Raw genomic sequence first — 25,873 nt, forward strand, 5'->3', positions numbered from 1 at the left:
GTGGGTGGTTCTACTGTTTAGGCAAATCAAGGGCTCTCTGCTAATGATTCCAGCTAATTTCCAAGCCCGTGTGTGTGCCTAAACAGTTTTTTGGTCCACTTTCTCCTGTTACCCTTGATAACATAAAAAATTGGGGCTAAAAGAACATTTTTGCTGAAGAAATTAGATTTTTTTATTTTCACAGCTCAACATTATAAATTCCTCTGAAACACCTGGAGGTTCAAAGTGTTCACCACACATCTAGATAAGTTCCTTGAGGGTCTAGTTTACAAAATGAGATCACTTGTGGGAGTTTTCTACTGTTTAGACAAATCAGGTGCTCTACAAACATAACATGGTGTCCGCTATTGATTCCAACCAATTTTGTGTTCAAAAAGCCAAGCAGTGCTCCTTTCCTTCTGAGCCCTACTGTGCACCCAAAAAGTATTTTTTCCCCCACATATGTGGTATTGGCATGCTCATGAGAAATTAGCCAACAAATTTTGATGTCCACTTTCTCCTGTTACCCTTGTGAAAATAAAAACGATTGGATCTAAAATAAATTTTTTGGGAAAAAAGTTAATTGTTCTTGTCCTCTCTTCATTGCTTCAGTTCCTGTAAAGCACCCGAAGGGTTAATCAACTTCTTAAATGAGGTTTTCACCACATTGAGGGGGGCAGTTTTTAGAATGAAGTCCATTTGGGGTATTTTCTGTCATACAGATCTCTTAAAGTCATTAGCAAAAATGGTTGCGTTCCCTAGCAAAAATGGCTTTGTAAATTTTGTTGGAAAAATTAGAACCTTCTAACTTCTTAACAAAAAAATAATTTCAAAAATTGTGCTGATGTAAAGTTGACATGTAGGAAATGTTATTTATGAACTATTTTGTGTCACATGACTTTCTGGTTTAAGGGCATAAAAATGAAAAATTTTAAAATTGAAAAGTTTTCAACATTTTTGCCAAATTTCTGTTTTTTTTCGCAAATAAACTCAAGTAATATCAAATAAACTTAACTACTATCATGAACTACTATATGTCACAAAATATATTCTCAAAATCTGTGGGATCTGTTGAAGCATTCCAAAGTTATTGCCACATAAATTGACACTGCTCAGAAATGTAAAATTTGGCCTGGTCATGGAAACAGGCTTGGGGGGTGGGGTGAAAGGGTTAAATAAATTTAGCTCTGGCAAAAATTAAGAGACCACTGCAAAATGTTCAGTTTGTTTGATTTTTCTCTTTATAGGTAATTTTTGAGTAAAATGTAAATTGTTCATTTATTCCATAAACGTCTGACAACATGTCTTTTTCTGAAAAGGAGAAATGGTCAAAATGAAAAACAACCAGTGCTTTCAGACCTCAAATAATGCAAAGAAAACAAGTACATAATCATTTAGAAACAACAATACTAATGTTTTAACTCAGGAAGAGTTCAGAAATCAATATTTTGTGCAATAACCATGATTTTTAATCACAGCTTTCATGCGTCTTGGTATGCTTTCCACCAGTTTTTCACACTGCTTCTGGTGCAAACATTTAAGCAGTCCTTCTTTGTTTGATGCCTTGTGACTATCCATCATCCTCTTGATTACATTCCAGAGGTTTTCAATGGGGTTCAGTTCTGGAGATTGGGCTGCCCATGACAGGGTTTTGATGTGGTGGTCTCTTAATTTTTGCCAGAGCTGTATATAATTTTTATTTTGAAGCTAGAAGGGTTACAAGTTTTTCAATGATTTCTCATTTTGCCAAAAAAATTTACAAAACCATTTTTTTTTATCAGAAACCGCATCACATTTGAAGTGACTTTGAGGGGCCTATATGACAGAAAATACTCAAAAGTAACACCATTTTAAAAACTACATCCCTCAAAATGCTCAAACCCACATTCATGAACTTTATTAACCCTTTAGATGATTAAAATGAATTAAAGCAAATTTACGTTTTAATTTTTCCCACAAAACTGTTCATTTAGCCCTAAATTTTCCATTTTTACAAGAGTAACAGTAGGAATTGAACCATACAATTTGTTTTGCAATTTCTCTTGAGTCCTCTGAAACCCCATATGTGGAGGAAAACTACTGTTTTGGGCACATTGCAGAATTTGGAAGGGAAAGAGCGTCAGTTGACTTTTGGAGTGCAAAATTGGATGTAATTAATAGTGGATGCCATGTCATGTTTGCAGAGCCCATGATGTGCCTAAATAGTGAAAACCCTCTCATCATTGACAACATTTTGGAAAGTACACCCCTCAAGGAATTTATCTGGAGGTGTGGTGAGCACCTTGAACCACAAGTATATCACAGAATTTTATAATGTTATTAATCTGTGAAAATGAAAAAATACATTTTCCCACCAACATGTTCCTTTTGCCCCAACCTATTCACTTTCACAAGGGTAACAGGAGAAAATAGAAAATATAATTTGTTGTGCAGTTTCTCATGAGCACGCCGATACCCCACATAAAGTGTAAAACTATGGTTTGGGTGCATGGCAAGGCTTGTAACAGAAGGAGCGCCATTTGACTTTTGGAGCGCATAATTGGCTGGAATAGGTAGCAGATGCAATGTTGCATTTGCACTCTCCTGATGTGTCTGTGCAGTGTAAACCCCCAACAACTGAACCAATTTTGGAAACTACACCCCTTAAGGAACATATCTAGAGGTGTAGAGATCATTTTATCCCTCAGGCGATTTACAGAATGGTATAACATTGGGCTGAGTCAATGGAAATTTTTTTTCACTAAAATGTTATTTTGCCTCTAACTTTTAAAGTTTCAAAAGGGATAATAGAAGAAAATGGACAACAAAATATGTTACGCAATTTCTCTTGAGTATGACAATACTTGATATGTGATCGAAAACTACTATTGAGTCACAGTGCAAAGCTCAGAAGGAAAGAAACACCATATTATAGTGCACTTTTTGTTGGAATGGTTGGAGGGTGCCATGCCACATTGGCAGAGCCCCTGAGGTGCCAGAATAGTATAACTCCCAAAAAATTAATCTAATTTTAAAACTTACACCTATAAAGGAATTCATCTAAGGGTGCAGTGACCATATTGACACAATGGTTGTGTCACAAAATTTTATACCATTGGGCGGTAAAGAAAAAATAATTACATTTTTACCACAAAAATGTTGTGTTAGCCCCAGATTTTACATTGTCACATGGGCAAGTGGGTAAAAATGGCATCACAATTTGTCACCCAATTTTTGCTGAATGTGGCAGTACTCCATATTTGGCTGTACAGTACTGTTTAGCCACACAGCGAAACTCAGAATCAAAGGAGCGCCATTTCACTCTTGGAGAACAAATTCTTGTAGAATAGTTTGCAACCTCCATATACAGAGTTCCTAAGTGCCAGAAGAGCAGAATCCCAACTCAAGTGACCCTATTTTGTAAATTGCATTCCTCTGGGAATTTGTCTATAAATGCAATGATGATTTTGACTTCACAGTTGTTTGTCAGAAACAGACAGTAGTGAATGATGCTTAGTGAAAACTGCAAATTAGCCAGTGTGATGCCTGTACATTGCAGTGTCCGTACATTGTAGTGACAATACATTGTGACCAGCTCGGGCTTCTGGAGACATGGCCCCCTAAATTAGGCGGTCTCCCATCGCTACAGAAATGCCAAACATGGATGCTTACAGTGGATTAGGCATACTGTAGGGCTCAGAAGTGAGAGGGCCATTTGGATTTTGAAGCACAGAATTCATAGGATTTCTTTTGGGGGTGAGGAACTTTAGCACTTTTCTAGAGCCTTTGTGCTGCCAGTAACATGGAAGCCCCCTATATGTTTATTGATGGATGATGGACCTGAGTGGGGACTTGCTTTCTTTGTGTTTTGAGTTTCAACTTTTATTGGAAAATTTTACATAGCATTTTGGTTCACATTTATCCTGTGCCCTATGCTGAGCACTTACATGGGAATTTCCTTTCCATCTAAATTCCCAAATTACATGATTTAAATTAAACCCCTGAGGGATCCATTCACTATTATGTGGCAGCACAGTTACTCTGGACTCCATCTGGTCTTTGTTCAGCGATGTCCTTCTTTTCAGAGGTGCACAAAACTGCGCTGGACCTCGCTTTTTTGCATGTTTAAAATGATGGACACTGCTGGTCATAGGCCAGACAGAGTCCACAATGTCTCCATCTGCCTCATTATTGGGAATCTTCCACCTTGGGTTCCATCTGAATCACGTATTTCAGAAATTTAAACGGAAACCTCTGTGTAAGTGCTCAGCACAAAGTGAAGGATAAATGTGCACAAAGCCTTACTGTGATCTTTGTGAGGCAGAATGAATATATCAACAACAAATGAAGAATTTGCTTTATTTTTTTACGCCATTCCTCATGCGCCATAAATGATTAGATGGATTTATTCTTCAGATTGGTGAGATTACAGTGATACCAGATTTATATAGGTTATTTAGGTTTGGCTCCTGTCACACACTAACAATTGCTTTTTTTTGTGAAGCAAAGTTTTTGCATTGCCATAGTTTGAGAGCTATAATTTTTCTATATTTCTGCTGGCAGAGTCATGAGAGCTCTTGTTTTTATTGGTACCGTTTTTAGGCATATGACATTTTTGGACCTGAGCAGGACCAGAGCTCTGAGCAGGAACTTACAGGGGAGTTCTAAGGGAAGTCCAGGAAGAGAAAATTTTGGTCCCCATTCTTTTCAATGGGGTTTGGGTTCTGGTTTAAGTTCGGGGAACAGTTTTGGTACCTGAACCAAACCTTGAAATAAGGTTTGGGTGGGGTACAGATCTCGAACTTCATCGGGTCCGCTCATCCCTAATTCTAACTTTTACAGTATTTCAAAAGTCTTTCATTTTTCTAAACTGTTGAAACGATTATCATAAAGAAGAAAGGAGTTATTACTATATGTGTAAAAGATTTTTTTACTAAGTGTAAATAGTGTCACCTGCCCAAGCTCAGACAAATCAAAGTTTGCTTTAAGGTTTTTGTTAACCTTGTCAAACACTGTTAAAACTAAAGCAAAGCAGTTATTAGAATCAATAAGCAAACAAGAATAAAGAAAAGTAGCAGGTTGATCAGGAGTGTTGTCAAGCCAGCAGAGCTCTCCCAGACTCTCTGCTACTGATGCCCCAAGATTACCAGTATCACTTACCACTACTTTCAGAACCCAGCCATTGCTAACTTCATGTACTTTACACCTTTTTACTTTGTTACACTCATATTTTGCTCTATGGATTATGTTCAGGGAGTGGGCAGCAAAGCCTTTTGGACCAAATTTATAAAAGTAACTATATAATAGGGTTGGGTTACTTTTAGACTACATGAAGAATATTCACTGAGGCTGCTACCACCTTAAAGACCAATGGAATCCCCACCTCTCACCCGGTCTGATGACCAAAAAGAGATGAGATAGAAAGATGATCATGCATCCTAGCTCTCTTTTTCAGTTTAAGACAATGCTGAAGTGGCTGTTTTCATAACATTCATACACAGTCAAGGCCAACTATCCTATCTGTGGCTGGTACATTGGGCCGTGTGGAGATGAAGTTGGCCTAGGGGTCATCAACAACCCTAATCTGGCCCTGATGATTATCTTTCAGAGAGGTTTGTGATTTCAGTAGGTTTTATTATACTCAGAACATCATGTAAAGTGCAAATTGGTGAAGGACAAACCCTGTCTCTTAGGCCAGGCCTGTATACAGACTATGGTCATGAACACTTATCAGTATCTTCCTAACTGTACAAAACTGTTTTCCTCGTGTAACTTATCATTCAACACACAACAGCTGTGATTAAAAGTATTTCTAGATTGCTAGATAACATGCTTTGGGCTGCAAAGTCTGAGTTATAACCTTAACCATTAATTAATTTACTACAGATAACTTCTCATCTCCATATCTCATTCCTGTACAAGTTAAACAATTTTACTTGCAAGAAAAACATTCACACATGTATTAGTTGGCATAGAATGCCTCGTTCTATTTTTTCCTGTCTTCGCCCACTTTGATTGACAAGTGCTAAATCCAGCATTTTAGTATAATCTTGCAACATCTGAAAAGAATATAAATGTGATATCTATGCAATTGCCTGCATTTTGTGAATTTAATATATAAACCACCACTCACAAGATCTTCTTTATTTAAAAAAATTACTGAAAATGTTAAATTAATATTTATATTTTAACATTTTGCACTTTCCATCCACTATCCAAATGAAGCAACCAAAACAAGATCAGAACCATAAAGTCTATAGTTATAAATGATCAAAATGGAATTGGTATTATCCCAGGGGCAGTGGGTTACAACAACGTTGCAAAGGTCATATGTTTACTAGCAGTGATATAACTGGTTCCAAAGATCTTGGGCATGGGCCTTGCTTTTCATGCCTGATGCATCCATTCTCCTGTCGAGCACCACTTTGAACTGTATCTACCCTCCTACAGTTCAGTCCAGTGGTGGAGCATGAAGCTAAGGGCTCTCTGCAGCTTACAAGAGATCAGTGTCCCAACGCAGGTGGTGTATTATAGAGGGCATTATTACTATTGTTTCAATGGTCCATTATTACTTCAAAGGGGAAAGCCGGTAATTTTATTATTTAGGGGGTATTAATGGGGCTTTATTAATTGAAAGCAGGAACTTGGGGCCTTATTACATGAATGAGGTGTTCAGGGACAATTATTACTTGAAGTGGCGTTATTGGACATTAATACCTCAAGGAGACATTCTTATTTGATTAGGGCCCTCAGTGGTGATTTGAAAATCCATTATCACTTGGAGCAGGCACTCAGAGTAAATTATTACTTGACGGGGCACTCAGGGGGCATGTTTTTATAAGGGTCTCTGGGGCATTATATCTCAAAGCACCACCCAAGGGACATTTTTAATTTTAAAAAAGGGTATTTTTCTGTTTCCAAGCGAAACAAAGGTGCACTATAACATTCTAGGAAACAGAGAGGGGCCATTTTTACTTTCAGTCGGGTGCTAAGAGATTGAGAGCACGTAGGCGGCAATATTACTGTGTGATTGCAGAAAGAAGCACTATTACTTTGTGTGACACAAAACTATTGCTTGACAACATCTATTTGGCAATATTCTTTTCAGTAGCCCTGTCTGTCTGAACGTTTTGAGGATAATTATAGAAATTACACAGTTTTGAAGTATTGAGGTCAATGTCCAACACAGAAAGTGTAGTGATGGGGCAAATGTAGCAGCAGGTGCAGGCCCCAAATTGAGGGTATTTACAGGATAGGCAGTTTGCCTATGTTGGAAATAGGTGAGGATGGTGCTGGACATGTCAAAAGTAAAATGCGTTGGTGTTGTAAACCCTGTAAACATGTCACAAAAAATAAACAACTCTAATCAGAAAGAATGTGAACTGTTAGTCTACACATATGAATGAACTGTAATATTTTACTGACGGCAAAAAATGATATCAATCACAATATTGTCACTGTATCGTGTTTTCAGTTTGGTTGAGCATTTCATTCACTATGTAGTAGTAAGGATAAAGTGGTATTATTGGTCTCTGCACAATATTGGACTCCAGTGTCACCTACTTCCAGCATATGACAGTAGAGTTCCAGTCCTCTTCCTCTCTGAAGAGAGAATAGGCACATTCAAATTCTTAGAGGAACACTGCAAGGCTTATAAGCTTCTTCATATTGGCAAACCTGGCTAGACATGTCTCACTCCCCAAGGAGAAAATAACATCCTGGAGCTTAGAAAAGGTGCAAATTTTGGGGACTTCTCGGGACTGCGCAAAAATGTTGCGACTTTTGCATTTTCACTTCAATTTCTACCAGCTCTTCTATAATGATTAGAGCTGGGGTAGCACAGGCGTGCGGCAGGGATGTGACATCTAATTCATGATGAGATGTGGCGCATGTTTCTTATGTCAGAACTCTTACTCCAGGTAGAGAGTGGAGTAAGATTTGTGGCGTGGTGTACAAAGGCTCACACTGCTTGTAAGATACTCCTGATTCATTAAGAGGTGTGTAATGAATCTGACTCCTGCATGTCCCCTTATCAAGACCAGCAAGAAAATCCCTGGTCTTGATGAATGGGGGCCAATGTGTTTTGTTCTGTAAGGTGTGATAATATTTTATAATTACTATGTAGTGGTAATAATAGTGTAATGGTACTATTTCAGCTTTGTACATTGGCAATTTTGGAATTATTGATCTTTGTAGGGTGAGCTTTCTTATACTGTGATTTAGGAGTTAGGCAATATTTAGCCCTGGTGTAGCAGTAACGGTGTTAAATGAGAGCTATACATGTTTTTAAGTTCATATCAGTGAAAGGTGGGCACATTTGGGGAGAAATATTCATTGGGACGTAAACCCCTAAACTTTTGGGACAATAGCAATACCCCTGTAAGAAAGGAATTGCCAAAATACAGTTCCTTTATGACAAATATGCAGTGGGAGCAGGTGTGGTGTAGTTAGATGATTACATAAATGTGTTTTCATTTTATTTCTTACATTTACAGATAAAAATGAAATATTTTTTCTTTTGAAATTTTTTTTAAAGAAATTTTCTTTTTACTCACTTGAAAATGCCATCACCCCCATTTAGATTTTAATCTTCAAAGAGCTTTTGAACCAGGAACATAAAAAATCCATTAATATGTCTTAACTGACCAAATGATAAATAATTATGGGGCGCACATGCCACCACCAGTGCCACCATTTACCCTTATACTAAAGGTTAAGTGCTCATTACATTCTCAGGCAATTTATTTCTCCCACTTGAATATTCATTCTCAGTAGATGAATCGGAAGTATTTTCTCTATTTTGGTTCCATAAAATGAAATCAGTTTTTTAGAGATCACAGAATATCTTTGTGTTGTTATCAACATTTCTTATCTAACTAAAATAAAAACACATTTTACATTTCTTGTAACTTTCACATTGCATTTTATATTATAAAAACAAAGGATTGGATCCCTCAATAGATCCCCACAGAATTTTAACAAAATACTGACATTATTAATAGCTTTTTACATCTGCGTTGTTGAATCTCTTTTTAATGTCCTGAATAATGAAGCATAGTGTGCTATCTGGTCTGATAAAATAGGCTCATTACCATTAATGTAGTGATGGTTCACGATGAATTCCATCTATTGTCATTGGCTTTCAATCCATGTATTGTACCTAACAAATACATCAACAAACCAATGTATCACCTGTCCACGGGATATTTGATTAATGCATAATTGGCCAGGACTTAACTGTTTGACCCCCAAGTAATCATGGAAATGGAGTTCCTGTATCTCCTTTTGTATGAATGGAATGGGTCAGTAGTGAGCATGCATGACCACCACTTCTCACTGTCTATGGTGACGCATTACCATGTAGACTCACTGAAGTGAGTGTAGTATCGCATATGCACTTCCATTCTATTTACAGGTCCAAGTGGCTGGACTCCTAATAATCATACATTTACTGTATTACAGGAGATGGGGTGAATCGATTTTCAGGACCCCGGTCCATCAGTAAGGTCAGTACTTTGTGACTGTTGGACAGGAGCCCTGAGGATCACCTCTTACTTGATGGCATGAGTGTCTCCTCTTGTGATTAGCCAGGCTGAAACAACATTTTATGTGCATCACGCCATAATTATGATGTCGCACTAGCCCATCTAATCAAAAGAGAATCAATTCTCCCATCTCTACTTATTACAGATTCTGTTGATAGGACATAAATGTTGTATGTTGGATACCTAGTATGGCACCTAAAAAAAACAGGCACATATTTCTGCTGAATTCTACATGAATCTGAGAGAAACAAGGTACAGTATGGGCTTGCAGACATTTTTAGTTACTGTAGTGTATTAAAGCTAAATACAATTCAGAATGAGTATTAGGCTAAGGTCATACAAGAGTATCAAAAACCCGATTTTCATCTGGAAAGTGGTACTTTTTTTTCTTGTTCTTCATCCATATGCAATCCGTAGCTTGTACTCAGCAGCTATTAATAATTTGCAGGACCATTTACAGTTTCCTATGCTACAGAATTGTAATGTATCCGTAAAAGTAGGATGCCATACTATGGCTCCGTGCAGCATCCAATTTTTTTTCTCCCACCCATCTGATTTTGGAGTGGAATCGCTGCACGCTTCTATTGTTTTCACATAAAAATTCTGTCATTACAATGAATAACATTGGTCTGAGCACTATCCGATAAAAAATCATCCGATTAATACTGTGGTGTAATAAGGCTGTGTGCATGAGTATAATAATGTTATTATGCTTGCACAGAAATACACCCACCATATAATGCACATAAATAATATTGACTGCAGGTGACAATTCCAGGTTTCATACAGCTCATAATCTGCTCAAATACGACATATAAATTAGAGATCTCCAATGGAAAAGGAAAATGAGTTTTTTGCCTTTGATATGCGTCATCCTCATTTGTTAGTGTCAGACACTATTTAAACAATCCTAACATACGTATGCAGCCATGAATGTAGCACATATTTGTTCTCAAATAAAGCAAAATCTAGAAGTGAAATCGAACACAGGGCTCTGCCACACAGGCATTAGCGTGCCCAGCTTCTGTAGTCAATGAGGCGTGATATTCCGCAGTATCTCAGCTCCTGGAGTGTCTCAAGCTTAGGCATGTTGAAGAATTTCGCATTTCCATTTAACTATTTAATGCAATGTGCCAGAAATCAAGTATCTGGATATTGTTCAACACCGCCTATTACAGTCCAGACCCAATGCATGTAAATGACATGGCCTGTGCTAAGGAAGGCAGCAGGGACACTAATAATTTTTTAGAAAAGAGGCCACTCTTGTCACATAAGGGCACATCAGAGTTTGGACAATTTAATCGTTATTATGACACAAGAAAACTGCACTTTCCTCTTAATGGTGTCAGAACAGTAGGTCCTCACAGTTTTATAACATTGCTTTGCTTTTATATAAAAACAGAAAGATAATAATTACAGTAAAGTCTTTCCCTGAAATGACATCCATTAGCATCTTGAAAAGAGTTTTTATGTGCCATGCTTGTATAACTTTACCTTCTCCAATGTCCTCCGTGACAACTTCAATAAGGGAAAACTGCAACTACATTTTGCTGTATAGACATTATTTATATTTACATAACGTACTGTGCAAAAGTTTTAAGCAGATGTAGAAAAAATGTTATAAAGCAAGAATGCTTTAATAGAAGTGTTAATAGTTTATTTGTATCAGTTGACATAATGCAAATTGAATTTTAAAAAAGTGAAATCTAAATCAAATCGATATTTGGTGTGACCACCTTTAGGCTATGCTCACCCATTGCGTTTCTGCTGTGCTTTTTGTTCTGCAGTAAAATCTGCTCTCCTGGCAGTAAGAAATTTGCTGCAAAAAAGCAGGTTTTGCCTGTTTTTTGTTGCATTATTTGCTGCATCTATTGTGCGCTTTTTTGCTGAGTTTTTGTCATCCTACATTTGTATCTTGAGCATGCTGATAAAGTTTAGCATCAGAAAAATAATTTTTTTACCACTCATTAATTTCAATGGGTGAAAAACGCTGAAAAAATGGTGTAAAAAACACTGAAAGAAGTGACATGCTCTATTCTGAAAAGCTTCAGGTTTTGCACAAAATAATGAGGATTAAAAAAACAGCTGTGCGAGTAAGATTTCTGAAATCTCATAGACATAGCTGGTACTGCAAAACGCTGCTAAAATTAGCATAAAAAACACTGAAAAAAGTGCATCAAAAATGCATACGTGTGAAGCTACCCATATTTAGCCTTCAAAACAGCATCAAAGCATCACTTCTTTTCTTCTAAGTACAATTGTACAAAGTAAACAATTCTGTAAGATTATATTCAGGTGCATGAGTAACAAATTGTACCAAACAGTTGATAATCGTCAGAGTCAACATTTCATATATAGGTTAAAACATCTGTGCAGAAGGCTTAAAATTGGGTGAGATTGTGGAAGACATTTTTATGTCAAAGGTCATAAACCATAGCAAGGCTGGGCACAACAACAAGTCACAAGGTAGTTATAGTGTATCAGAAAGGTTCCTCCCAGGTAAAGATTTCAATGCTGACTGGAGTTTCAAGATGCATTGCTAAAGCTCTTTTGAAGATGCACAAGGAAATGGCCAATATTAAGTATTGTAAACGTAGTGGTCGACCAAGGAAACTTGATACAGCAGAAGAAAAACACATCAATCTTACTTTACATTGAAATCATAAGATGTCTAGCAGTGCCATTAGCACAGAACTGGGAAAACAAAGGATGGCGCGGTCTTTAGGAGCACTGAGGCAAAAAGGTAAAATAGTTAAAATTAAAAGACACAAACCTTTATAAAAAATATATTGCACTCCACAACGCGTTTCAATAGCGGCACGCTATCAAAACGCATTGTGAAGTGCAATATATTTTTTTAATAAAGGTTTGTGCCTTTTAATTTTAACTATTTTACCTTTTTGCCTCAGCACTCCTAAAGACCACGCCATCCTTTGTTTTCCCATTTCATATCCCTCTTTGAGGGTACGTGGCAGGAGCAGCTCCAGGCGCAGCAAATTCTCTTTTCCTCGGCCAAAGGACCTGCGGCCACGTGACTCCAGCAATGCCTCCCTGCGGTCATGTGGTCTTACCCAGTGACAACAGCAGGAAGAGTCAATCAGCATGGAGTTTTGTCTCCCTCACCTCTGCGTGTTCACCACGGTAAGGCCGGCGTCACACTAGCGAGTTTTACGGACGTATGAGGGCAGAAAATACGTCCAGAAAATAAGCATTGCACATGGCCCAATGATTCTCTATGGGGCAGCTCCTATCTGCCGTATATTACGCATCCGTAATATACTGTATGTTATGGGAGTAGAAAATCGCAGCATGCTGCGTTTGTCAGCGTATTGCGCAAAAAATGTGCCAATGAAAGGCTATGGGGGTGAGAAAATTACGGATTACACACGGACTATGCGTGTGACTTGCGAGAAATACGTACCGGTGTTCTGTAGAAAAGCCGGTAATTCAGTGCGGTGTAAAGTAAAATCACACTGACAGGTTAGAATAGAATAGGCAGAATAAATGTGTACACATATTTATATACTGTATATATATATATATATATATATATATATATACCTATTCTATCAGTGAGACACATATATATATACAGTATATATATATATATTTAATTCAGCGCTAGATAGCAGAAAAGCCGGTAATTCAATTGCCGGCTTTTCCTATCTCCTTCACGAACCCGACAGGATATGAGACATGGTTTACATACAGTAAACCATCTCATATCCCTTCTTTTATTACATATTCCTCTTTACTAATTTAAGAGGAATTTTACACACACATTATTAAAAAGTATTTTAATGAAATAAAGACACATGGTGTTTTAATATTTTATTATACTCTTATTCCACCTGAAGACCCTGGTCACCTGAAATAAAGTTAAAAAAAAAAAAACAACAATATCCCATACCTTCCGTCGTTCAATCTTGTCCCATGCTGTAAATCCATCTGAAGGGGTTAAATCATTTTACACCCAGGAGCTCTGCTAATGCAGCTGTGCTCCTGCCTGTAAAACTTGGTGAATGAATGGAATGCAGGTGAATGTACTGTAGTTACCTCGAGTCGCGGTGATGCGCCCTCTGCTGGATGAACTCATATCAACTCGAGCGTGAGAAAATATTCTGAAAAGTTCCCAGGCTCGTGTTCATATGAGTTCATCCAGCAGAGGGCGCAGCACCGCGACTCAAGGTAACTACAGTACATTACCCTGCATTCTATTCATTCACCAAGTTTTACAGGCAGGAGCACAGCTGCATTAGCAGAGCTCCTGGGTGTAAAATGATTTAACCCCTTCAGATGGATTTACAGCATGGGACAAGACTGAACGACGGAAGGTATGGGATATTGTTGTTTGTTTTTTTAACTTTATTTCAGGTGACCAGGGTCTTCAGGTGGATTAAGAATATAATAAAATATTAAAACACCATGTGTCTTTATTTCATTAAAATACTTTTTAATAATGTGTGTGTGTCAGTTTTATTAACCATTTACTACTACTGGATTAATAATGGATAGGTGTCATAATTGATGCCTCTCCATTATTAACCTGGCTTAATGTCACCTTACAATAGCAAGGTGACCTTAACCCTTCATTACTCCATATTCCACCACTACACAGGAGTGGGAAGAGAGAGGCTGTGCCAGAATAGGTGCATCTTACAGATGTGCCTTTTCTGGGGTGGCTGGGGGCAGATGTTTTTAGCCGGGGGGGTCCTATAACCATGGTCCCTCTCTAGGCTATTAATATCTGCCCTCAGTCACTGTCTTTCCCACTCTGGCAGAGAAAAATGGCGCGGGAGCCCACGCCAATTTTCTCCGTGATTTAACCCTTTAATTTAATAGCTAGTGCCCCCAAATTTAACACAGAGACACTTCTTACAATAGTAAAGAGGAATATGTAATAAAAGAAGGTATATGAGATGGTTTACTGTATGTAAACCATGTCTCATATACTGTCAGGTTTGTGAAAGAGATAGGAAAAGCCGGCAATTGAATTACCGGCTTTTCTGCTATGTAGCGCTGAATTAAATATAAATATATATATATATATATATATATATATATGTGTCTCACTGACATATATATATATATATAGACTATATATATGTTTTTAAGAGTATTTGAGCTGATGGATCCATGATATGTCCATTTTGCAAGCCTGCGAGAAAATAATCGCCGTACGGAAGCCATACGGATGACACACGGATAAATTTGTACGTAAAAATCGCATCCTCGCATTGAATACAGAACAGAGTTTTGGGACAATCACTGCGTATTACGGCCGTAAAAAACGGACCGTATTTTCATACGCCTAGTGTGACGCCGGCCTAATGCAGGGGTGCATAACCCCAGGAGGTTAGAGGCCCTTTAACTTTCCCTTGCTGTTAAAGTCTTTTTAACCAACAGGTTCTTCTCATGTGCGCTCCGTTTCTCTTTTTTTTGCACATTAGCACAGAACTCTCAGCAACTAGTGAGATCCAGCTATATCCATCTTCTGTTCAGAGAAGTCTGCCAGACATGGTCTTCATGGAAGAACTGTGGCCAAAAAGCATACCTTTGACATGGAAACATGGAACTGGGTTGCAGAAATATGACAGCAGGTGCTCTGAATTGGTGAGTAAAAATTTTAAATGTTTTTCTCTAACAGAAAGCTGTTTGCCACCAAAGGGATGAAGCAGTACAATAATGAATGTCTCCAGGCAATAACAGGCAAGTTATGGAGTGAACCTTTGGGGTAGCATTTCAGCAAATGTGATTGGAGATTTGGTCAGGCTTAATTATGTCCACAATGCTAAGAAATACAGGCAGATACTTATCCATCATGCAATAGCATCAGGGAAGAATCTGGTTGGCTCCAAATACATTCTGTAGTAGGACAATCACCACAAACCTACATCCAATAACATTAAAAACGGATCTTCAGAGTAAAGAACAACAAAGAAATCTGTAAATTATTTTATGGTCTCTAAAGGTCCATGATCTCAACATCCTGAAGACTATTTGGATTACATGAAGAGACAGAAAGATTGGCATAAGATCTGTGGTGAGTTCCCCAAGATGTTTGGAACAACCTGCCTTCTTTCATAAACTGTGTGCAAGTGTACCTAAAAGAATTGAGGCTATTTACAGTGCCTACAAGTAGTATTCAACCCCCTGCAGATTTAGCAGGTTTAATAAGATGCAAATAAGTTAGAGCCTTCAAACTTCAAACAAGAGCAGGATTTATTAACAGATGCATAAATCTTACAAACCAAAAAGTTTTGTTGCTCAGTTAAATTTTTATAAATTTTAAACATAAAAGTGTGGGTCAATTATTATTCAACCCCTAGGTTTAATATTTTGTGGAATAACCTTTGTTTGCAATTACAGCTAATAATCGTCTTTTATAAGACCTGATCAGGCCGGCACAGGTCTCTGGAGTGATCTTGGCCCACTCCTCCATGCAGATCTTCTCCAAGTTATCTAGGTTCTTTGGGTGTCTATGTGGACTTTAATCTTGAGCTCCTTCCACAAGTTTTCAATTGGGTTAAGGTCAGGAGACTGACTAGGCCACTGCAACACCTTGATTTTTTGCCTCTTGAACCAGGCCTTGGTTTTCTTGGCTGTGTGCTTTGGGTCGTTGTCTTGTTGGAAGATGAAATGACGACCCATCTTAAGATCCTTGATGGAGGAGCGGAGGTTCTTGGCCCAAATCTCCAGGTAGGCCGTGCTATCCATCTTCCCATGGATGCGGACCAGATGGCCAGGCCCCTTGGCTGAGAAACAGCCCCACAGCATGATGCTGCCACCACCATGCTTGACTGTAGGGATGGTATTCTTGGGGTCTTATGCAGTGCCATCCAGTCTCCAAACGTCACGTGTGTGGTTGGCACCAAAGATCTCGATCTTGGTCTCATCAGACCAGAGAACCTTGAACCAGTCAGTCTCAGAGTCCTCCAAGTGATCATGAGCAAACTGTAGACGAGCCTTGACATGACGCTTTGAAAGTAAAGGTACCTTACGGGCTCGTCTGGAACGGAGACCATTGCGGTGGAGTACGTTACTTATGGTATTGACTGAAACCAATGTCCCCGCTGCCATGAGATCTTCCCGGAGCTCCTTCCTTGTTGTCCTTGGGTTAGCCTTGACTCTTCGGACAAGCCTGGCCTCGGCACGGGAGGAAACTTTCAAAGGCTGTCCAGGCCGTGGAAGGCTAACAGTAGTTCCATAAGCCTTCCACTTCCGGATGATGCTCCCAACAGTGGAGACAGGTAGGCCCAACTCCTTGGAAAGGGTTTTGTACCCCTTGCCAGCCTTGTGACCCTCCACGATCTTGTCTCTGATGGCCTTGGAATGCTCCTTTGTCTTCCCCATGTTGACCATGTATGAGTGCTGTTCACAAGTTTGGGGAGGGTCTTAAATAGTCAGAAAAGGCTGGAAAAAGAGATAATTAATCCAAACATGTGAAGCTCATTGTTCTTTGTGCCTGAACTACTTCTTAATACTTTAGGGGAACCAAACAGAATTCTGGTGGGTTGAGGGGTTGAATAATAAATGACCCTCTGAAAAAACTTTTCCCAATTTAAAAAAAAAATAAACAAAGAAATAACATTCTATTTTGCTGCAGTGCATTTCACACTTCCAGGCTGCTCTACAGTCCAAATGTCACAATGCCAAGTTAATTCCAAATGTGTAAACCTGCTAAATCTGCAGGGGGTTGAATACTACTTGTAGGCACTGTATATAAAGCAAAGGATTATCACACCAAATAATGATTTGATCTAGATTTCTCTGTTGTTCATTTGCTTCGTATTTTGTTAATTGATCAAAATAAACTATTGCTGCTATTTTTGAAGGCATTCTTAGTTTGCAGCATTTTTTCCACACCTGCATAGTACTTCATACAGTCAGGTTCTTCTAGCCCATTGATTTCTATGCCACAGTTAGCTGCTCTACTCTCCCTCCCTCTCAGCTCCTGACTAAGCTTCGGTCATTAGTCATTCAAGATCACAACCCACAGCGGCGTTTTCCATAGCAGTTCTTCTAGTCACTGCTCACATGAGCCCTGTACTTGTAGAATGGCAAATATTGGGCAATATAACAGCGTAGACTTCAGAGCAAACACTAATAGCTTATTAATGTATCACAGTAATATAAGCTCAGCAGTAAAGCAAAGCTGCTAAATGGAAGGAGTTCTTGCTGCCAGCAACAAGAGGTTAGGAGACTGGAGAGCTGTGTGCTGCTCAAGACCCAATAACTCTTTAATGTATCTTGCACGCATCACAGCCTTAAACTTGGCATGGTCTTATAAATGGTTATGCCTAAAATAAAACATAAAATAATGATTTGTAAAAGTCTGTGAACCCTTTCAGGCAGTGGAACTTTCCCATTATTTAATAGCACTTTCATCATGGTTCAGAAATTGTTTTAGGTTGTCTTGAACACACAGCAAACTTGACGCTAGTGTACAGATTTTCATTGATCTGAGAACAGTGAGTAACATTCCAAAACATTTTATGCTATTTTTTCATGGCTGTTTTTCAGATATGTCTTATTCTTAGTGTTATAATAAAGGACTAGACAGGGTTAGATGGAGTAGGTTCTGCCTTTAAATCTATGTATAACCAAATGGAGAATTAAGTTTTTGTCAGTTGAAAACATGTTATCACCTTTACATAGTATAAGTCATGACCTATTCCTAGGTGAAGGTCTGACCATTGAGAATCACACCAATGTATGCCACTGGCAGCGCCACAACATCATTTCATAGCAGAATCACGGGATTATTCGTTGGAGCAGTATTCTTCTTTACTTTCTAAAACTTTTACAAATCATTATTTGTTTTACTTATTATTTGCCAGTTCCATCACTGATATTAAGGAGTAGTTTTTCACAGGCTTAATTTTAACCCTATTTTCGTATACCAACGGTTGCTACACAGTGTTATACCATAGTAGAATCACTGCATGCTTAGCATTTGGAAAAGTATTCCTTCTCACTCTATCATTATTCCCATATGAAGTTAATTTGTTGCCTTACACCAGAAAACCTGGGCTTAAATTAAATCTGACAGCTGGTTTTGCTATGTAATCTAATCAGCACGTGGAAGTACATAAACCCTGATTCCAGTTATATATCCCTTAGTTTACTGGGTGCAGCAGTTATGATATTGTCATAGTTTTCTATGATGCAGTTCTAGCAGTGCTTAGTTGTTGATCTGTGTATAACCTCAGCCACAACGCGGTCTTCTGTGTACATTGAATACTGACAGAGAGCTGCTAATGAGTGGTGGGGGCGTGGTTGGACTAGGACTCACAAGACTTGTCTTGTAGTGATAATCTCCTTTTGATAAAATACTGATTGCATTGAAACACCAAAACACAGCCCAGTAAGTGACCCATCACTGTAATGAGGGTCTCTCCTCCTACGTTATGGTGCTTTCAGATTAGGTGGCAAAAACCTCGTGACAGATTGCCTTTAAATATTTCACTAGGATGCCACATTTATTATAGTCTTTGTCACTACCACAACTTACAGCTTATTGGCAGCCAGAGGAAGATCATGTAAGATCTCTTCATACTGATCATCCTGGAACACTGGGAAAAAGGAGGGATTTTTATTTTTCTCTTCTGAGAGATCTTCAGCTTTTAGCAGCATGTCCTGTATGAATTCAGTTGCAGCTATGTCTGTGAAGAGATATTAAACATACATACAGTTATAAGCACATGTGTATCATACAAGCAAACTGCTTGACTGTCAATTCTATAGAGTCATGAAGAAGCAATTTGCGGCAAAGGCGCATGAAAATGTTGTTTGCTTTTACATGTAATTTATGCATTGGCTTTTGTGCTAGGATAGTGGTGCAACTTTCTCTTCATCACTATTACCACAAACAAATGTATTCTTAGATAAAGGCTGCAATTAAATCACAATTGGCAACTTTTTTATTTTCTCCTTAAGAAGGTTTTCTCATGTTTTGAAATCATCCCTTAACCATAAGGAGTGGATATAAATGGAGTAGTGGTCGATTATGCATATTGCTGCTCCATTCATTTTTAATGGGACCGATAGTCGAGCACACTCGACTGGTCTTCAACACTCCTATAAAAGCTAATGGAATGACAGTGCCATTATCAACCACCACGCCATTCAAATAGGGCTCCCTAGAGGTCTTCAAGATTGGTGACAGTCCCAGAGGTCATACCCACTGCGATCGGGAAGTTATTCCCTATTCCATGGATAGGAGGGAACTTACAAACTTGAGAATACCCCTTCAATAATCCTGACTGCAAATCATAAAATATTGAGACATAGCAGTAACATATTTTCTTTAGTAAAAATGAAAGGTTCTCTTAGAGAGTAAAGCAAGTTTAAAAGAGAGTCGTTTTTATACCTTTGGCTTATCAAACCAATCACAGAGCTGGGAACGACTCTTGTTGAAAGAGTAGTACACTGCTCAAAAAAATAAAGGGAACACTAAAATCCCACATCCTAGATATCACTGAATGAAATATTCCAGTTGTAAATCTTTCTCAAATAAGTGCACAAGTGCCACACGTGTGGCCAAAAGCAGAAAAACCACCCCAGTGCTTATCCATTACTGATGAGTGATTGCTCAGCACTGAAATCTCCTATGCCTAAGCAATCAATCAATCAACAATAAAGGGAGGACATAGGGCTGAGTTAGCTGATGCAAGTCAGAATCCGGGCCTCACTTTGGACCAACCATGAGGCACTTGTATGTCATTTACATACACAATCTATACACCTGAGGAAAAATCTTCTAGAGCAGAAACGCGTTGTGATTTTAATACCTATTTAAGGTTTTCATGCTATTTTAATTATCACAATTATGAAAAAATCTTTATTACTCATGTTTTTTACATAAATTTAATTTGACAAACACAAAATGTCTTCATCATTCTGGACATCGCCCGAAAGAGTGGTTCACATCTGACATCTGTTTGGGGATTCATTCCACCAATGGGGAGACCCTCTGATTTCATGTCTCACATATCACTTGGAGTTGTGAATGCAACAGGACCAACACAACTCCACACCAATTGGAAGGGTGGCGTACCACGAGGTTGGATCCCCATTTGTGATCAAATTGCTACATAGCATTGTGCCTATCCTGCACTGATCACATATACATATACATGTATCACGTTTGTCTTCTATATGTCATTTATTGCTCTTTGGTTTTCTCTACCTTCTTCTCAGCCTCCTGGAAAATTTTCTTATACACAATCTATGTTTGTTTTTATGGCAATTATAATTTTGACAGCAGTTTCTCAGATACGTTGCAGTATAGAGGTTTAAATCATATGTAACAGAGCCTTTATCTACCTCTGAATTATCCATATACAATAAATGTCTAGGTGGTCCCCTTTGTACTTTGCATTGACCCTCTAAAACGTTAATGCATAGTAGGGCAGATGCATGACATCCTACAGCTGCAGCCACGGGGTGCCGATTGTCAAACATAGCCAAACTCCTCATAGTGAAGACAGGAATGTATTATTACCAGCACACAAGCTCTGTTTGTAGATGAAAAGGAAGCCCTAACAGCGCTTCCTCCTCCTGACCCAGCGGTAAAGTAATCACTGGATCTAGGGAAGGAGCAGGAGCTGCTGGTTCCTAGAAGACTCTGTCAACTTTGCTATATAGCCAGGACGCTACAATTCTCCTGTAACTGGGGCTAATATACCAACCCCACTTACAGGGGAAATCAAGTAAAATAAAAAGTATTTAAATGTTCAAACGCCCCTGAGAGAACTATTATGACCTTATAGGGGGCACAGAATGTGAAATAAATGAAAAATGAACAAATAGGAAGCTGGACAAAATATACATAAATAAAAAGCTGCTGACAATCCAAATCACTATTATTAGCCCTTTCCATGTGGAAAAAAATGTGTCCAATATATAAAAATAATTGTGACAAAAAAGGGAGAACACATTTCAAAATGTATTTCAGTGTTCCTTTATGGACATTGAAGAGGTGGGTCACTTTCTATTGTTAGTACAGCTTTTCTCACAAACTGATCATCACTTCTCTCCATATAATGGCTGCTCGTGGAGGAACATGTGGCAATCACCCTCTTTCAACAGAAAGGCAGTTTTCCCACTTTGGGTATGTGTCCACGTTCAGGATTGCATCAGGATTTGGTCAGGATTTTCCATCAGTATTTGTAAGCCAAAACCAGGAGTGGAACAATTAGAGGAAAAGTATAATAGAAACATATGCACCACTTCTGTATTTATCACCCACTCCTGGTTTTGGCTTACAAATACTGACGTAAAATCCTGACCAAATCCTGATGCAATCCTGAACGTGGACACATACCTATAGAAAGTTATAGAATTTAAGGAATCTGATTGACAGGTCTGTTCACATATTAATCCACCAACAAGCATTATATGAACAGAAATACTGGTCAATTTGGCCAGCCTTTTTTGAAAAATGTGAAAAACAGTCACATATTTTCTTTATTTTCCCACAGATATCAACAAAAAACTAAAAAAGGAGACTATGAAAATAACATAACAATTATATCCTATGTATCATAAAAAAGCAAAAATTATTTGAATATCCAAACAAGAAGAAATATAAAATTATTTATGTTATCCAAAAAATCAGAATAAGTAAATAAGGAGAAGATAGAAGAGTCTGAATTTCTAGAAAAGTTGTAAAGAAGAAAATAGTAGAAAAGCTGCACTTATTAGTAGATGTCACAATATTTAAAAAAGTGGATATTCAATAGCACTAACCTGAAGGCTTATCTCCATTACAGTTGAGAATGTTCGGATTTGCTTGATGAACTAGCAGGATTTTCACAATATTTGTCTAAATAAATACATAAAATGACATAATTCAGTGTCTTTAAAAATCCATTCAAACACTTTGGACCCAAATCATTATTGCATTATTTGCCTTTTTTTGTCTGGATTTTGGTGTTTGTCATCTATTTTTCATTTGCACTTTATTCTTTTTTAATTTGTGTATTTTATAAAGTCTATTTTTCATTAGTTTGCCAGTTTTCATGTTTGTCAATGTGAGTTCGATTTGGGGTTTTGCCTGATTCACCAATTGTGACTTTTTAAAAAGTCATAAAGTCTCAGTTTTTTTCCACAAATATACCCCTTTGCCCCACTGGAGTGATTTTATGTACAGTTACATTTTTTACACAAATTTTGCTACATTTTTTACATATAACTTTTTGCTGTAAAAAAATGTAAAATTGGTTAAAAGGGTTAAAAGGGTTGTTCACCACTAGGGCAAACCCCTTCTCGATCTAAATGTTTTCCACCCATGAAAATAATAACACTTATACGGTTTTGAACAGCTGACGTGTGCTTCTAACAGCCACGGGTAATATTCGCAATCCACCCACAGCTGTTAACTAGTTAAATGCTGCTGTCAAACACTGACAGCGGCATTTAACACGCTCTTCTGGCAAGCACGCTGGAAATCCCGCCCATCGGTGACCCCATCACATGATCACAGGTCACCGATAGGTTGGCATGACAACCAGAGGTCTCCAGCAGACCTCTATGATTGTCACTGCCGGATTGCTATGAGTGCCACCCGGTGGTCAGCACTCATAGCAAGTCAGTAATTCTGCTACATACAGGCGATCTGATCATTGCCTGTATGTAGCAGAGGCAATCGGGTTATGGCAGCTTCTAGGCTCTGATGGAGACTATTGAAGCATGGCAAAAGTAAAAAAAAAAGTTTTTAAAAAATATTAAAAAAATTAAAAAATGTAAAAGTTTAAATCACACGCCTTTTGGCCCATTCAAAATAAAACAATAAAAAAATCAAACATGCACATATTTGGTATTGCTGCATTCAGAATCTCCCGATCTATCATTATAAAATTACCCCAATTGCTAAACAAACGTAATGAGAAAAAAAAGTCAAAATGTCAGAATAACTTTTTTGGGTTGCTGCAACATTGCATTAAAATGCAATAATGGGCTATCAAAAGATCATATCTGCACCAATATGGTATCATTAAAAACATCAGCTTGGCATGCAAAAAAATAAGCCCTCACTCAACCCAAGATCATGAAAAATGGAGACGTTACGGGTAGCAGAAAATGGCGCTTTTTTTTTTTAACTAACTTTGGAATTTTTTTTCACCACTTAAATAAAAAAGAATCTAGACATTTTTGGGGTCTATGAGCTCGTAATGACCTGGAGAATCATAATGGCAGGTCAGCTTTAGCATTTAGTGAACATGGTAAAAAAAAACAACTGTGGGATTGCACTTTTCTTGCAATTTCACAGCACTTGGAATATTTTTCCCATTTTCAAGTACAAGACATGGTAAAACCAATGGTGTCGTTCAAAAGTACAACTCCTCCCGCAAAAAAACAAGCCCTCACGTAGCCATTTTGACCAAAAACTAAAAAAGTTATGGCTCTGTGAAAAAGGGGAGCAAAAAATGAAAATGCAAAGCGAAAAAATACCTCTAGTCATTAAGGGGTTAAAGAAGAAGTAAGAGTATTTTTCATTTTATGCAAAATACATGAAACATGCATAGTTTTGAAGAACTTGATAAAAAATGGCAATAAACTCTATAAGACAGAAAAAGTGACTGAAAAAAATGCAAATGACGAGTCGGGCCCTTTGACTTCAAGGCTTTTTTCTAAGCAATACTACAAATGAAGTAATGTATTTTCTACAGAACAAAAAACTAACTTTATATTATGTTCACACCATTAACTATTGTCTATTTTTTATTTTATTGGGCAATTTAATTACATGTAAATGCCCAGAGATTGATTTATCAATAGGCAAAACCAATACAAGGATGGTTATTATCATGTCGGTTTGGCACCACTTTTTCCAAGAATTTCAGTCACCCATGGGTATATATGATGGGTATGGTTTTTGGGGGGTTATACGCCTTATGTCGTTCATTCTTCTGTCTCCAAATTTTGACATCTACGATATAGGGATGGTTGCTAGAAATTACCAAAAGAGAGGTCTGTTCAAAATGTCACACTCTATTTGATAAAGTGACAATATACTGGGGACTGCTGTGTATTATGAGAGGAGAGTGACCGATTATTACATGAATGTACTTGGTGGAAATATATAAAACAAGGAAGACAATAAGATTCTGTTTGGATGCTGCTACATGGACTTAACTATGTGGTTTTTCTGAGAGAAGGTAATTAAACTGTTACTACAGGGCTGTTAGATTGATATAGTTTTCAACATCGCTTTCCTTGTTTACGGCAACATATAGGACAAAAACCACTACATTTTAGAACTTGTCATATGAATGTTTGGTAGAATTCCAGTTAGGAATGATTTTCATATTACCTGTCCATATTTTGCAGCTAAATGGAGTGGAGTCCAGTACAGGTTATCTATAACATCTGGGTCTGCATTGTGCTCTAGTAACTGACTAGTCACTTCCTTAAAGCCGCAGGCTGAGGAGATGTGAAGCTGTGGATAAAATATGTTGCAAAAATTATAAACTCATCATAAAAAAGGAAATAATGCACTGCCTATGGAATTGATATACTAGTGCCAGTCTCATAAATGATACATTTATGATTATATCAAGCAAACCTGAAGCTTCACTTTACTTATACGTTGGAGTTGACTTTTTCCTGGGTCTTCTAACTTAATTGGACATTCCATATATAACACTACCACTAGAGTCATAGCCATTAGAGGTGAGAGGATCTTTTGAAATTTGTATTCGATGACTTTGTCAAATTTTCCCCAAAAATTTGAGTTGCCGCTATAAATTTAAATGAATTCCAATACTGGAAAACTTGTAATTGCTCATAAAATATACATGGGTAGAGAAGGGTGAGTCAGACAGAGAGAGAGAGAGAGTGAGTATCTCACTGAACAAAAGGGCTCACACTTTACAGGTTAGATAGAGAGAGAGGACGCAGCCGACTATAAGAGCTTACACTCTACAGGAGAGAGAGGACCCCACTGATCACAAGAACTTGCAATCTACAGGAGAGAGAGGACCCAGCTGACCATAAGAGCTTACACTTTACAGGTGAGAGAGAGTGGACCCTGCTGGACCAAAGAGTTTACACTTTACAGGAGACAGAGGACCCCGATGATCATAAGAGCTTAAACTCTACAGGAGAGAGATAGGACCCCACTGACCATAAGAGCTTACACTCCACAGGAGAAAAAGACTTATCCAGTAACTCTGGAGATAAAAAATGAATACTGCGCAAAATGTGCTCCACTAGGAACCGCTGATCTGTGATGGCGCAGATACTGTCCACCACTGTACAAGGTATGATAATCCACTAGATGTCATAGCTGCAAAGCATTATGGAAAAGCCTGTGCAGTAATGTATAATGATGTTTACCTGCTCTCTGATGCTTCAGCGGTGTA

The 25,873-nt window shown here is 38.0% G+C and overlaps 1 protein-coding gene across 3 annotated transcripts in view; it reads right to left on the bottom strand.

The window, feature by feature from the left end:
• MYO16 (myosin XVI) overlaps positions 1-25,873 on the bottom strand; it is a 685,244-nt gene that overhangs the window by 393,623 nt on the left and 265,748 nt on the right. For all 3 annotated transcript variants that reach the window (XM_077297020.1, XM_077297019.1, XM_077297018.1), the window contains exons 7-9: positions 24,823-24,948; positions 22,257-22,332; positions 19,018-19,168 (exon numbers count right to left, since the gene is read on the bottom strand). In XM_077297020.1, the coding sequence (XP_077153135.1) occupies positions 19,018-19,168; positions 22,257-22,332; positions 24,823-24,948 (353 nt within the window). The remainder of the gene's footprint in view (positions 1-19,017; positions 19,169-22,256; positions 22,333-24,822; positions 24,949-25,873) is intronic.

This window comes from Ranitomeya variabilis, chromosome 3 (genome assembly GCF_051348905.1).
Source record: "Ranitomeya variabilis isolate aRanVar5 chromosome 3, aRanVar5.hap1, whole genome shotgun sequence".
In the NCBI taxonomy this organism is placed as follows: domain Eukaryota; kingdom Metazoa; phylum Chordata; class Amphibia; order Anura; family Dendrobatidae; genus Ranitomeya; species Ranitomeya variabilis.